The sequence below is a fragment of the Myxocyprinus asiaticus genome, chromosome 26 (genome assembly GCF_019703515.2).
Source record: "Myxocyprinus asiaticus isolate MX2 ecotype Aquarium Trade chromosome 26, UBuf_Myxa_2, whole genome shotgun sequence".
Taxonomy (NCBI): domain Eukaryota; kingdom Metazoa; phylum Chordata; class Actinopteri; order Cypriniformes; family Catostomidae; genus Myxocyprinus; species Myxocyprinus asiaticus.
In genome coordinates, this window is record NC_059369.1 from 7,087,501 (window position 1) to 7,102,853 (window position 15,353).

The 15,353-nt window shown below is 37.5% G+C and overlaps 1 protein-coding gene across 2 annotated transcripts in view; it reads left to right on the top strand.

Moving 5' to 3' along the window:
- The window catches only part of LOC127417031 (hepatocyte nuclear factor 6-like), a 12,019-nt gene extending 970 nt beyond the window's left edge, over positions 1-11,049 (top strand). The window contains exons 1-2 of one of the 2 annotated variants that reach the window (XM_051656718.1): positions 1-368; positions 3,997-11,049. The exon at positions 1-368 is cut by the window's left edge and continues 970 nt beyond it. In XM_051656718.1, the coding sequence (XP_051512678.1) occupies positions 1-368; positions 3,997-4,286 (658 nt within the window). In that variant the 3' untranslated portion in view covers positions 4,287-11,049. The remainder of the gene's footprint in view (positions 369-3,996) is intronic. The other variant, XM_051656719.1, reaches the window with a different exon arrangement.
- The last annotated feature ends 4,304 nt before the right edge of the window (positions 11,050-15,353 follow it).

Below are 15,353 nucleotides of genomic sequence, written 5' to 3' on the forward strand. Positions count from 1 at the left end.
TCACGCCCATCTGAACGCCCAGGGCCACGGGCAGGTGCTGGGATCCACGCGGGAGCAAAACCACTCCTCCGCGCCCGGATCACAGCTCAGCAACGGCGGCAATTCGGGCCAGATGGAAGAGGTCAATACCAAAGAAGTGGCCCAAAGGATCACCACTGAACTGAAAAGGTACAGCATCCCGCAGGCCATCTTCGCGCAGAGGGTGCTGTGCCGCTCGCAGGGGACGCTTTCGGACCTGCTCCGGAACCCTAAGCCCTGGAGCAAGCTCAAGTCCGGCCGGGAGACCTTCCGCAGAATGTGGAAATGGTTGCAGGAGCCTGAGTTCCAGAGAATGTCCGCGCTCAGGCTCGCAGGTGAGAGAACAATAGGTAATACACACGTCTTCTCCTATAGATCACGCTCATCTTATCCTGCAAATGCATTCAATCGTTTTTGAGAACATTTTTAATGCTGTGCGATTTTATCGCCTCTCGTTTTATGCTGATACCTTAAAACTTGAGGTTGTGTTCTCGGTGCATAATATTGACCGCCTGGGTAAAGTGATCCCGTGGCCAGTAGTCGTTAGGAATTGGTTTGTTTTGGCTTGCTTGTTTGTTTTGAGCTATTCGATGATGTTACAACACGCATAGAAATGTGGACCGACAGAAGTAGTTTGTGATAAGAGATGCGCGTATGGCCACAGTGCCATTGCCTCCATGTGAAAATGGATGCACGACTGTCCCATTGTCCAGTTGTCTATGCAACACGCGTATGGCCATTATCTTTACATCTTCCTTTATTCTTAAGTAGAACTGGGTGTTATGTTCTGGTCTTATGTTCAAATAGAGTCACGTCTACAGAATATAATTTGCCTTTGAACTGATGTGTGTAAATATGCACAAAACCGTGTTGGTGTTCGTGCGCGCCATTGAAATGGGCTCTGAAAATACGTGTTGCAGTGTTTGTTTGGGTTTGCAAGAAACATGTTTGGATTCCTTCATCTATTGTCCAGCTCCAGTGACGTGTTCTCTGTGTAGGTTTTCTTAATTAACTGATTGGGGCTCCATTAATTTGCCTCACGAGGATTAGAATCAATTGGCGGGCGGCTTTGGGGGCCACTGATCCGTTCAAAGCTAGCAGCGAAAAAAAAGAGCATCTCTTCTTTCTTTTCTTTTTTCTTTTTTCTTTCTTTCTTTTTTTTCTTTTTTTTTTGCACACACTCCATCATGACGGTCATTACACATATCTGAGTGAGGAATTAATGCATGCATGCAATAAACAGTTACAATGAAAGTAAATGCATAAAAAATGTTCGTGGAAAGAAAATGCATTTAAATTATTAGAAGTGGGTTTATATATTTTCATTTGCCCTTTCTCTGTGTGTTACTAGTTTTGAATTTTGATCTTTGTTATTCATATCAATGTCAGGGCAAAATGCAATTTAAAATGCTGAGTTTGTTCGTCTGGTTTGCTCTATAATGGGGTTTCGCGCACGTCTTTTATTATTATTATTATTATTATTATTATTATTATTATTATTATTATTATTATTATTTAGCCTATAGTCTTAATAGTCTAAATCATTTGTAATAGGCCTACATATAATAATTTATATCAAAACATTTCAATGCCCACACGTTTCTATAAAAAAAACCCGGCATATTTCGTTTTCGAATTCACTTAATGCATTCTAATGTCCTGTGTATTTTCCATGTTTGCTTTTTACGTTAAATACGTGATTTTGCATCATCATCATCATAATAATAATAACAACAACAACAACAACAATTAATTCGATTTATTAGATATAGTTTCCTTTGATTTTGTACGATTTTTTTCTTAATACGTTTAATTATATTTGAAAGAGTGAAGGATCCAGACAGCATATTATTGATGAAGTACACATGGTTGAGGGTGTGTGATCGGCCCACTTACAGGTAAATATAGAATTGGTATATTGATTATTCAAATTTAGTTCCCTTCTCCTTAGTAATGTAAGACAGTAGAGCAGTCAGCAGTCTTTGGCATCACAGCTTTTTCAGCTTTTACCCGTGATGTTTGTATTTCTATATTCAACTTGCGTTTTCCCGTAACATTTTATTTTTTATTTTCTTATTTTAACATATGGTTGCTTGCCATTAGAAATGTGGCAAAAAATAAATAAATAAAAGCAAACATAAAAAGAAATTACATTGTCCTCGTTATTCTCATTGAATCTAAATAGTTCTTACATGCGTAAAGTTTGAGCAAAGAGTTCTGCAATATTGATTAATTTATTTTATTGCTTTCTAATAATTTTATTTGTGGTAAATAATTGTAATGTAATTATAAAAACCGTTGTTTAGGCTTATATACTGTCTATTGTGAATAATATTTATACAGCAGATTGTGTAATTTTACATATGAAGATTTCACGACAAGGCATTTTATTCAAGTCTAGTGTATTTGTAACTGCAAGTGTCAGAACTCAAACATGAATGTAGTTTCGGTAACACGGGAAACGAATAACTTTCACCAATAACATTAACACACATAATTTCATTATACCGTATAATGCATAACAGACAATAAGTTAATGCAGGCTACATACAAACAGAAATGTAACGAAACTGCATATATTTTCACCTATATTCATATTTAAATCTACGTCTACATGAATTACTTATCTGTAATTATATTATTATATCATAAAATTGACTGTTTTTTAGTGTTATACAGGCTAGCCTATAAATCTATATAATGTATGTTAATGACTACATAAGGTATTATACAGTATAAACGTTATAGTCTTTGGCTGGATCATTAGATTTGGTTCTGTTTTACATGCTGGAGACACTTTGTGAAATAAGTGAGCATGGGCACGCCCTCGTGCGCGCGCTTATCTGGTGCCTGTCTAATGATTTGCAGACAAACAGTATCTGCGATGATCAGTTGTGTTGAAGGATAAAGAGGCTCGCAGTTATTTCCCTGGGAATCCGCGTGGGCCACAGTGGCCTTGTGCATGAGCACAAGAAGGTTTTGATTTATGGCACCTGATATCGAGCTCATTTGCTTTTGTTAATATTTACCCAAAGTCTCAAACAGCCTTCCCTGTGCATAGTTTCGTTATTTCTTACATGACTCGACTGTATTTTAAAGGCTATCGAAGGGTATTCCTACAAAAACGATAAAAAAGGGAGAAAACTGCGTTACATTTATAGTTAAATAAATTGTACAAAAAAAGAGATTAATATTTTAAATATGCAGTCTAAATAATATTTAAAATACTTAATACATTTAGAGTCAACAATAAGTAAATGAGAGTATGCAGCAGACAAAATATTGCGCACTACGCAAAACGTGCAATAGAATGAGCCAGAGGAGAAGTGAGGTGCAGAACTGTTATTTAGCCTATGTGCAGGTTTATATAAGGAATCAGACTGTAGTCGATGTATTTCTTATGGTTTAATTACAAGATTTGGCCCCAGATACTTCCAGTGTTGGTTAATCTTTTAGCGCCCTCTGGTGGTTTCCTCAGTATCAGTTGCGCCACCAACTAGGGCTATAAAGCTCACAAAGAGCTGGGGAAAAATCAGTATGCTACTTTCTGGGGGGGAAAATTAAATAAAATGAGTGCGTACTGTTGTTGAAATTTTTTTTCATTCATTGACATTGTACGAGATTAGATTGGTTGCCATTGTGCATCTGTAACGCTTGTGTCTGAATTTAAGCACCATGGACAGTTCCACTAACATTATAAGGGACATTAGCTATAGTGTGCTTTAAAATGGCAATTCAAACCCCTCCAAAAAAAAAAGCATTGATGATGTTTTGTTTGTTTTCGCTTTTTCTTTTTTTACTGATTTGCATTAAGAAACGTTTTTTATTGTAAAAAAAAAAAAAAAAAAAAAAAAAGCACTCACGTTGTCTCAGAATAAATGTGTCTCAGAATGAACCATATTGTTGTTTCATACATGTTTGGCAAAGAGTTGGGTATTTTATGACTGACTTTTGCATGTCAACCATTTGTTCTTTCAGCATGCAAGAGAAAGGAGCAGGAGCACAGTAAAGGCGAACGAGGGAGCATCTCCAAAAAGCCCCGGCTGGTCTTCACTGATGTCCAGCGTAGGACTTTACATGCAATATTCAAAGAGAACAAGCGCCCATCCAAAGAGTTACAAATCACCATCTCTCAGCAGCTGGGCCTGGAGCTTGCCACCGTCAGCAACTTCTTCATGAACGCACGTCGACGGAGCCTCGATAAGTGGCTGGACGATGGCAGCTCCAGCTTAGCCAACTCCTCCTCCAGCACTTGTACCAAAGCATGATGGAGTAATGGCTGCATAATGGAAAAAAAAAGACGAAAAAAAAACTTCGGTGGAAAAGCTTTAAACAAAGAAAACTTTACAAGAGACAATTTTAGACAGCGTTTTGCCCTTAAAACTTGTACATTATCGATATTTATAATATCCAAAGAAAACACCAAAGACTGCTTTGACCCTCATTTTGGACTTTGTTCATTCATTTATGTCTGACTTACTGCAAAGAAAAGAGCAGTTACACTCCAATCACTGGTCGTACACCCATCTCAACACACTCTGTTCTCTTTTTTATGTGATCGGTTGCTTTCAAGAACCTTTTCTCACCAATGATTGGACATTGTCTCAAACGTGGAGTGATTGCTATTCAAGCTGTTGTCAGATTATGTGATGTCATCATATAAAAACTTGACTCGCAGGTGTAATGCCTGATGCCATGCACTCACCTGTGCGTTTTTAGACATGAAACATATTCAGGTGGTGTCGAATCTAGACAATGGTTGCCCTCAGTTTCACCCTCAGGATAGTGCTTTCTTCCTAATTGTTGGAAAAGTTACATAAGAGCCTAAAATACATGTGCACTTGCCATCTCCTTATCAATCACAGATGGTAGAACCAAAGAAACACATGTATTTTGTTTGTTTTTTAATCAGGCCAAACTATGTTGATTCCCCTTTCATCAGGGCCCCTGTGACTGTTCAAATCAGGCGACTCTGAGAACATATAATCCAATCTGGTAATATAAACATTGATTACTTTAGCCATTAAACTTTAGTCATCTCCTAATTGTTCTAAAACAAATATTCCTCTTTGAGGACACAGCTGTGCCCGCAACCCATTCCTGCCTCAATCCTTTCTTGTGATTATTTCAGGGAGATTTTTGCTAGCTTTAACCTGCCTTTTTTACCTGTACAATATTTTCAATGTCAATGGCTGAAGACCAAAGATGAATTTACACTTACCAGCACCTGCCACCCTTCATATCCACATCCATCAAACAAAAAAATACATTATTTGAATGGGTTTCCCAAAGAGACTTCTGCATGAAATAACTAAAGACAGGGTTTCGTCATTAATCATAGCTGTTAGTTACGTCTTGAGCACAATCTTGTGCACATTAAAGGTGCTGTAAGCAGTGTTGGGTGTAATATGATTATAAAGTAATTTGAATAATCATCTAATCTTTTAATTAAGGCAATTACTTTTAAGAACATTATTTGGATTACACAAGTACATTTAAAATATGAATTCATAAGTTTATATGTATGCCTGTCTGTGTTACGTAACAGTTGAAGAGTGTACGACAACGAGCAAGAAAGAAATATAGACATTATTTTGAAGTCGTTGAGAGGAAAAACAAAAACACAAAGTGTTTTATAATGTAATTTAACTCAATTAAGCATTCAGTAAAGTAATACGATCACATATTTAGACAAGTAGCTTAAATAGTAATTTTTAGCTGGCTTTAAGCAATTTTAGCGCTTATACTACATTCCATCAAACTCAGGGGCGTAGATTCCAGGGGGGATTGGGGGGAGGTAACCCCTCCCCCCAATAATCAAAACAAGCAAGTACAACACCCTGATTATTTATTCCATGATCAATGGAAATATGTAAACGCTTCACACTGCAACCCTCAATTTTCAAGCCAAATCTACGCCCTTGGTCAAACTTAATTAGATCCTGCTGAATTGGACCGCCCCCTTCTGCTGAATTGGACCACCTTCAAAACGCATCTCAGCAAACCTGAATGCTTACAGCACCTTGAAATGTCACATTTATAGGAAGCCAGATGAAATTCAGGTTGTTTTGTCTTGGAATTCGCTTGAAATGTTTCACAGTCTATCTTTTAGATGGCATATTACCATGTTTCTCACCATGAGCTGCTCATTTACTTATTCTTCAATGCACAGAAAACATCTTGAATGACTGGTCGTTGTCAGCGTGCTTTCATAAATAAATAGGCTAAAGCGTCATCGTATTAGATTAGCTTCATTTCTCATTAAGTCTATTTCTTTGCCTAATGTTCCATTTTCACGGCATCGACACTGCAGTGTCCCCGTCCAGGCCCAAACCCAAACCCTGGGCGGTTCAAGAGAGGGGAAGCGCATTCTATGCAGGGGCAGGGCCAGAAGGGTGGCACGGGGTGGCAGCTACCCCAACTCAGCTACCCCAACTCGGACCCCTCTCGCATCCTGGAGACGGTGTGCAACGGCTTAACCCATGTCGTGCATGGTCCATACCAACCGCCCATGTCTGGGAGGACCCCTTACTCGAATCTTGCCACCCCTTTGCCACCCCCGGCAAAAAATCCTGGACACGCCCCTGATTCTATGCATTTCACAGCTAGGAAGAAAGCATTATAGAGAATGTGATCCTGAAGCAGGGTGATGCGACCGCTTCATAAACATTCACGCACTCAGACTCACAAGACATCTGGCCTCGTCGTCTCTTGTGGTGTGGTTTAGCTTTAACAAATGTATTTACGACTATTACAACATCGAAGCAAATGTTAAAGAGCGCTGCTTCCTCATGTAGAAAAGAAGAAGAAAAAAATGACAAAAACATGTTAAGACCTGCTGATATTTATAGTGTGAACCAAAGATGCTACCTCAGTCCGTTTCCATTCGTGATTTCTATCAAAGTAATGATACCAAAGAATACCAAAGATTTGTTCTCTTTTTGCACGGCCTAAATGAATGATATGGTGGATGAATAGATGGTGTGTTTTCCAGCCCCCCTTTCCCTCTCTCTCCTTCACTCCTTTGCTTCGTGCTCTCTCTACAACTCATCTGTGCTCGTATAACAACGCCCTCGGCAGACATGTGTTAAACTCACAGGACGAGTGCCTTGCTTGAACCAAAGTGTTAAAACGCCGTTAACCTCTCGACTCCCACCTTTTAACTCTCGGAATACCTCAGCCTGTGGAAGGGCCACTGACGAAGAAAACAAAGAAATACTTCTCTCACCGTGGTGCTTTTGCCAGCGTGACCATGCAATGAAAACATACCAAAGGAATTTCTCTTGCATCTCTTCTGCTGACAAACCAAAGCCCCATCTAATCTGACACCGCTAGCCCCGCCCTCTCATCACATGTTGGTGTGTCCACCGATTAGGCTGTGCACGTCTTTACCGATATCTCTGAATACCTCATAGTAATAAATATTCACAGTTCTGTTGTATAGAGAGTTTATGTGATTAAGGCAGAACTGAACTAGTTTGGTAATCGTTGATGTTACTGAAAAAAAAAAAAAAAAAAAAAAGAGCTATATGAGTATTTGTTTTTGGCTGGTTTTTGGTTTTAGCTAAAGTGTTCCATTTTGGTCACCAAAGGCAGGTTTCGGGGATTTCGTGAAACTTGCAGGGAGGTTAAAAAGAGAAGCTTATTTTTTATCAAGACTTGTGTTATTCCGATACTCTTAAGGATGTTTGACTTTCCTTTTTTTACAGGGTAAAACCAACTGCTGTGATAATGTGTCTTTACATTCACGTTCTTCTACTACCGTGTTGTGATTTCCGTTAATTTAATTGCAATTTTGTATCGCTTAACCTCTGTTTTAATTTATGTATTTGTAGTAAAATATAGATTTGTACATAGTAGGGTTTTTTGGAAAAAAACAAACAAAACAAAACAAAAAAATGGACATTCGTTTTTATGTTACAGCCTTATTATGTCTGAACTGAAGTGTAGATATATCGATGAAATTCCATTCCTCTGTGTTTGTATGTTAGTTGGCACTTTGGCCCATGTACTAAAACACAGAGATCCAAACGATCTGTCGCGGCGCAGATGGAAAAAACGCAGTGTGATGTTTTTTTTAATTTTTTTTTATTATTATTTAAATGTTCTGAATAGTTTTGTCTTTTGTATATCAAATCATTGTTTTATAGGTATTGCTGCACATAAGAATATTTTTAAACCAAACCAAAAAGTGGGGGAGGGGACAAGAGAGAAAATAGTGCAAGTTTTTGCAAAAGCACTGGCGTTTGTGAGGCATCTGCTGTCTGCACGGGTATGAACCAGTAGAGGGCATAGTGGGAAGATTTAGACAAGCTTAGCTCAACACATTTGGGCCATTTCCTGCTAAATGGTACAATCTTAGGCTGTTGGGACAGAGGGCTTCAAGTCCTGCTCACTTTGCTGAGTCAGGCACAGAGTGGGTGGAGCCTAGGCCAGGCAGCAGGTCTGCCGTGGGCGGGGCCACGTCGCTGGGTCGGGTTTTAATAGACGTGGCACTGCCTTCTAGTTCCATCTGAGATGTGTCAATTTTGGTGCAAAACCTGTGTACTGACAATGAGCAAAGTCTAATAAATCTGCAAAGAAAACAGGAATCGGTGTGTGCATGTATGGGGAGGGTGAAAATGTGAGTCTTCTGTTAAGTGTGTCATTTCTTCACCACTAGAAGCAGCTTAAAGGATTGCAAACAGAATGGCTATGTTCAGAATAGCACCCAAGCATGCTACTCTTATTTTCTGTATGCATTGGATTCCCAGATAACATACTACATTTGCAAAGAATTGCAGTATACAACAGAATACACCATACAATGTGCATTTCTGAATGAACCAGCCTTGATAGCACACGTATATTACCAGATGTCTCTTTGATGTGCGTGTTTACATCTGGAAGACGTATTTTTTACATTGTTAGATCATCTTCAATACGTCTATAAGACGTATGTCAATAAGTATGTCTCGAATGTCAATAAGACATTCAGCAGATGGCTTTGTGATGTTTTTGATTTAGATTGTTTGCAAATCTGATCTTTTTAAGATGTTTAGCAGATGTTTATTAAATGGTGATGCTTTCAAGATGAAAAGATCTAAAACAGACATCTTAAAGATGTATGGGTGCTATCTGGGCTCTTTTACGACATAATTTAATCTGTCAAAAGTTACGTTTTTTATTTTTTTATTTTATTGGATTAAAAATGCAAAATAAGCATTTTGATTTCCTAGATGGTTTCTGGACATAAGGTTGCCAACTTTTCACCACACGAATACAGGACGCTTGAAAATTCGTAGTGCATCAATAGGCATCTCGTTAGGGATGTCTTCTTAATATGGGATGTCTCGGCTTATACGGGACAGCTGGCAACCCTGACTTAATTTAACAAGTAACGTGATGGGGGGCCTGGGTAGCTCAGCAAGCAAAGACGCTGACTATCACACCTGGAGTCGCAAGTTCAAATCCAGGGCATGCTGAGGGACTCCAGTCAGGCTCCCTAAGCAACCAATTAGCCTGGTTGCTAGGGTGAGTAGAGTCACATTGGGTTAACCTCCTCGTGGTCGCTATAATGTGGTTCTCGCTCTCGAAGGGGCGCGTGGTGAGTTGTGCGTGGATGCTGCGGAGAATAGCATGAAGCCTCTACACGCGCTAGGTCTCTGCGGTAACGCACTCAACAAAAAAAAAGAAGTAACCTGATGAGGTCATGTAACAACAGTGCACCTTACTGTTTAGAGCAATTATTAATAGGTGTACACCCTAATTTTGGTCAAAATGCGAGACATCCTGGTTAATACAGGACAGTTGGCAACCTTATCTCAACATTGGTTTAGCCAGTGTTGTTTTCTCTGGTCTAAACAAAATAAAAAAATTAAAAAAACAGACTGCAATTCCATCTGGTGCCACTAGTGGCACAGAAAACACACTTCAGCTTTAACTTTTGGGTGCATGTGTTTGTGTCTGCTCCGCATGGACGATATGACTTGGAAACATCATGGAAGAATGATGCAGTCAGAATTCTGTCCCTTATATAAGCAGGACTGAAGATAAAGCCAATGATAGCAGAGCTTTTCGTCTCGTATGCTATGCTGTACAATCAGAATGGTTTCATTTGTTGCATTAGTTCAAGGTTTGCTGGCCATGGGTTTCCTACAGTATGTCACACAAGAGACATCGGATAGATGATCCAAGTGCAGTGACTTACATGGAGCTGTGTGAGTGCCGTATAATCAAGTCAATATAACAGTCGATATAGAGTGGCACAGCATCACAGCAGCATTCCTCATCAGAACACACGCCCCTTTTCCACCCAAACCCTATGCTCTGTCCCCGATCCACCCCCTAATGTAATGTCTGGCTTAGATAGCTCGATGTATGTGAATGTTGGGATTGCTCTAATCATTAATTCCTATCCCAGTTGGTTGTCGTGGAAAAGGAGTTCCTATTTGATAGAAGGCTTGGCTCTGCGTGCCGTATAATACTGAGAGCGCCTAAGACAATCAGCTGGAAAACTAAATCATGTTTTTCATTTTGTAAAATATTTTTTTTTTTTTTTTTTTTTTGTGGGTCCAAGAAGGACTACTTCGGCGCAGATTATTCTAAAGAAGGAGGAAGGTTTTGATAAACTGAAAAATAAACTTGCTGACATTTTCTTTTGCAAAAGTAGTGCTTGTTTCCATTTCAAACAGTGCATCTTGTATCAAGTTGGTTCTGTTTTAACACCTTTCATTCTTCTCTCTCTCTGCCTGTTTTTTCTCTGTATGTTGTGTCTTTTTCAGTTGAGGAATGCAGTAGGTATTACTCTCAGGTTGTAATGCGTCATGCTCTTCATTTTAAACTCTGATCTATTAAACTGATTGTTTTATTTCCTCTTTCCTGTTAGCTACTGTTCTCTATACCGTGCAATATCATCCTCTGTGTTTGCTAAGCAAGAAAAAAAAAAAGACGCAAGTAATGATGTCACCATGCTTTTTTAAGTGTTAAAATGTTTCAGCATTTCTGTAGTCATGAAAATGTAGAAAATAAAAAGGTTGGGTTTTCCAGCACATCACAACCAGACTTTTCGACTTTCTTGTCTTTCATTCAACATTTCTGGAATAGTAAAGGCCTGCAAAGTTTCCTGCAAGGTTTCATGTTTAAAAACACTTTGCTTTGTTGCATGTCATAAAATTGCCCACAGTCAGAAAATTGACAGGTTTCATATACCTAATTTTTCTCAGAAACAGACAAATGGCACACGTTACAGTATTTTGCTATTAACAGGTTTTCAAACAGGTTTTCAGCAGAGGATCAGGATGGTCAAAACTGACATTGTTTACATTTTTTACTAACCCAGTTACGTTTACTGCATGTAGTGCAGTAGGCAAGGGCGTAGTAGCCGTGGGGGAAGTGGGGACACGTCCCCCGCACTCTTTAAAAAGGTGATTTTGTCCCTCGCACTTTTCCAAGCTAAACCCATACCAAATCCAAATAGTGGATTTGTATACAGTATTCTTTGCATTTTGTTACTTTGGGCTGATTGAGCGACCATCCAGCCAATCACAGGTGAGTTTCATGAGCCGAAACAACCCTTACGTAATAGGCCGTCAGTCAGACAGTCTAATCAACACTGCTCTGTTCATTTCTACAAAGTTGCTTTCAACAATGCTCATTTATCCATGTTTTTTATCTGCATTGATGTTGATCTAAATGAATAAACTAGAGATGAGGAACACACAAATGAGAGTTATTTATCGGCATATCATTCTTGATTGACAATATTACGTGAAAGGCTCTGCAGAAAATAAACAAAGGACAATCCTTCTTTTAAGCACACATTGTAAGTGAAGTTTCTATCAGCCCACGGGTCTTCGTTAAGTTATGCTTTTTACATTATGTTTGTGAGGTCATAGTTTGATCAGTTATTTTTGCCAAATTAAGCAGATTATAGATCTGTGTTAAATATGTAAAGCTATTTTTAATATCAGCTCCTGTTTTTTACCTCTATGTTGGTGTGCAGTCAACAAACTGTAGGAAAAAAGATAGATCTGCTGTGTTTTTAGAACACTTATGCATTTTACTGAAGTGAATAGATATGTAGACATGCTTTTTTACACATGAAAATGTACGGACATTATTGAAACTCATAATAATATAAGACTATTATTGTTGTCTTTTGATAAAAGTCATGCTCAGCAGCTCACAAACTGTAGGGAAATGACAGATTTGCTTTGTTCTTTTAATGCTTAAATCCTCTACTAAAGTCTCTTTGTTGGTCTGTAGACATTTTAAAGGATTCAATTTGCATTTGATCGTTGATTCAGTGACTAACTAATTTCATACAAGACACTCATTTCTCACCACCTTCTGGCATCACCAGAAATGGTCACTGAATCAGTAAATGGATCTGAACAAATTTTAGTGAACGTAATCCCACAATGCACAAGCACAGAGTAAAAAATAGAATTGTGCACATGCACAGATGTCATTATTGTAACAGATTAAATAATTTATTCAGGACCAGCTTGTGCTCAGTATTTTATTGTCATGTGTGAAACAGAAGCAACTGCTCCACAAGATGCCCTTTATTTTTGCAGCTAATTTAGCTAAATTTTGCAATTAATTAGCAATACTTGAATCTTTAAAATACTACAAATATTAAAAGTAAATAATATGTATATATTAATATAATACTTATATCATACTTCTATATTAATATATACTGTAATATATTAATACTGGACTGTAAGTGGTGGGTCTGTGCGAGCCATCTACTGCAGATGTGTCCCCCCCACATTTGAAATGACTGCTACGCCCCTGGCAGTAGGCTATACATTGTAATACCTACAATTATTTAAAAATAGCATGTGAAATAGTATACAGTATTAACTCATAATGTTTTAATTTAAAAAAATATTCAAATAACATTCAACAAGTGGTGTCCATGTATTACCTCAGAAAAAAAAATATATAATAATGAATTTCATTTCCAGTTTAAAGAATTAATGATTACATTTTACAATAAGGTTCAATTTGTTAACATTAGTTAAAAACATTAGTTAACAACATTAGTTAACATGAACTAACATTGAACAACACTTTTACAGCTTTTGTTAATCTTAGTTAATGTTAATTTCAACATATACTAACATTTTTTAAATCAAAAGTTGTATATGTTAATATTAGTTAATGCACTATGAGCTAACATGAACAAACAATGAAACAATTGTATTTTTATTAACTAACATTAACAAAGATTAATCAACACTGTAAAAAAAATAAAATACATATTGTTCATTGTTAGTTCATGATACCTAATGCATTAACTACTGTTGATAAAGGTAACCTTATTATAAAGTGCTATCGGATTAACCATGCACTCAGGTGTATTTGTGTTGTATTCTGCACATTTTGGCAAATGTAGTTGGTCAGGTATTCCATGCATAAAGAACATTTGCATAATGGGCATATACTAAACATACAGCAGAAATACTGTACTGCAGTAGTTAGATATTCAGAACATACTGTACAATACCATTCAAAGGTTTGCAATTAATATGACATTTTAATGTTTTTAAAAGAAATGAATACTCTTATTCACACAGGATGCATATTACTGATGAAGAATTACAGTTCACAAGACATTTATAATGTTACAAATTACTATTTCTATTTAAATAAATGCTGCATTCTTCACCCAGTAATTCTCCAGCTGTGATACCATTTAGGCATTAAAGTTTCATCCCATACGATCAAAATGCTCTCACAACAGCTCAAAAAATCCAACTTGGATTTCTTCCATCCATAAAATGATTCTCTGATCATTTACCATCCTACAGTCTCTTTAAGTACTTTTGATCATCTACACTTTTCTTGTTATGTCAGTGTCAGATGTGACTTTTTCTTCAAAACTCTGCCTAAAAGGCCAACATCCCCGAGTCTGCTCTTTACTGTTGTAGTTGAAGCTGGTGTTTGGCATGTTCTAGATATTGAAGTTTTCAGTTTATGACCAGTGAGGGGTCTGTTTCTCAAAGTAGACACTCTAAAGTATTTGTCTTCATGTTGTTGTGGGCCGTCCATTTCCCTCTCTAGTTTGATATCTTTTTTCAAGACAATATATGGAACAGAATAATAGACTGATGAATTTATGGAAAAATTTGACTTCCAGGTGTAAAGTGCACTCAGTATTCCACAACTGGAAAAACACATTGTATTGCGATTTTTACAATTCATTAAGTGGCACAGGCATTTTTAACTGTGCTAATAATAATAATAATAATAATAATAATAATAATAATAATAATAAAGTTTTTTTTTTCAAACACTAAAAATAATTTACAATATAACTGTTTTTGACTGCATTTTTTATCAATTAAATCCAACATAGGTGAACTAAAGCATCTATTTCTATCAAAACCTTACTATACTCACATGAGGCTGAAGATGTACAGTATCAATTAAATTTCAGATGTGTTACTTGTAAGGGCCACTTGGTGGCATTAGTGTTCACAAGCCTGAGAAAATTCTCTCATTTACTCACCCTCATGATAACCCAAATGTGTATGACTTTCTTTCTTCAGCAGAACACAAATGAATATTTAAAAAATTAACATTTTTATTATATTTTATAAAGAACTGACAACATTTCTCCCAAATTCCAAATGAAAATATTGTCATTTAGAGCATTTATTTGAGAAAATGATAACTGTTCAAAATAACAAAAAAGATGCAGTGTTTTCAGACCTGGAATAATGCAAAGAAAACAAGTTCATATTCATTTATAAACAACACAATACTGTTTTATCTTAGGAAGAGTTCAGAAATCAATATTTGGTGGAATAACCCTGATTTTCATTCACTGATTTCATGCATCTTGGCATTCTCTCTACCAGTCTTTCACATTGCTGTTGGGTGACTTTATGCCAATCCTGGCACAAAAATTCAAGCAGATGGCTTGTTGCCATCCATCTTCCTCTTGATCACATTCCAGAGGTTTTCAATGGGGTTCAGGTCTGGAGATTGGGCTGGCCATGACAGGGTCTTGAACTGGTGGTCCTCCATTCACAAATTGATTGACCTGTCTGTGTGGCATGGATCATTGTCCTGCTGGAAAAACCAATCCTCAGAGTTGGGGTACATTGTCAGAGCAGAAGGAAGCAAGTTTTCTTCCAGGATAACCTTGTACGTGGCTTGATTCATGTGTCCTTAACAAAGATGAATCTGCCCGATTCCAGCCTTGCTGAAGCAGCCCCAGATCATCACCGATCCTCCACCAAATTAGGTGGAGGATCGGTGATGATCTGGGGTGCTTCAGCAAGGCTGGAATCGGGCAGATTAATCTACAGGATAAATGCTTAATGCATTGTGTTGAA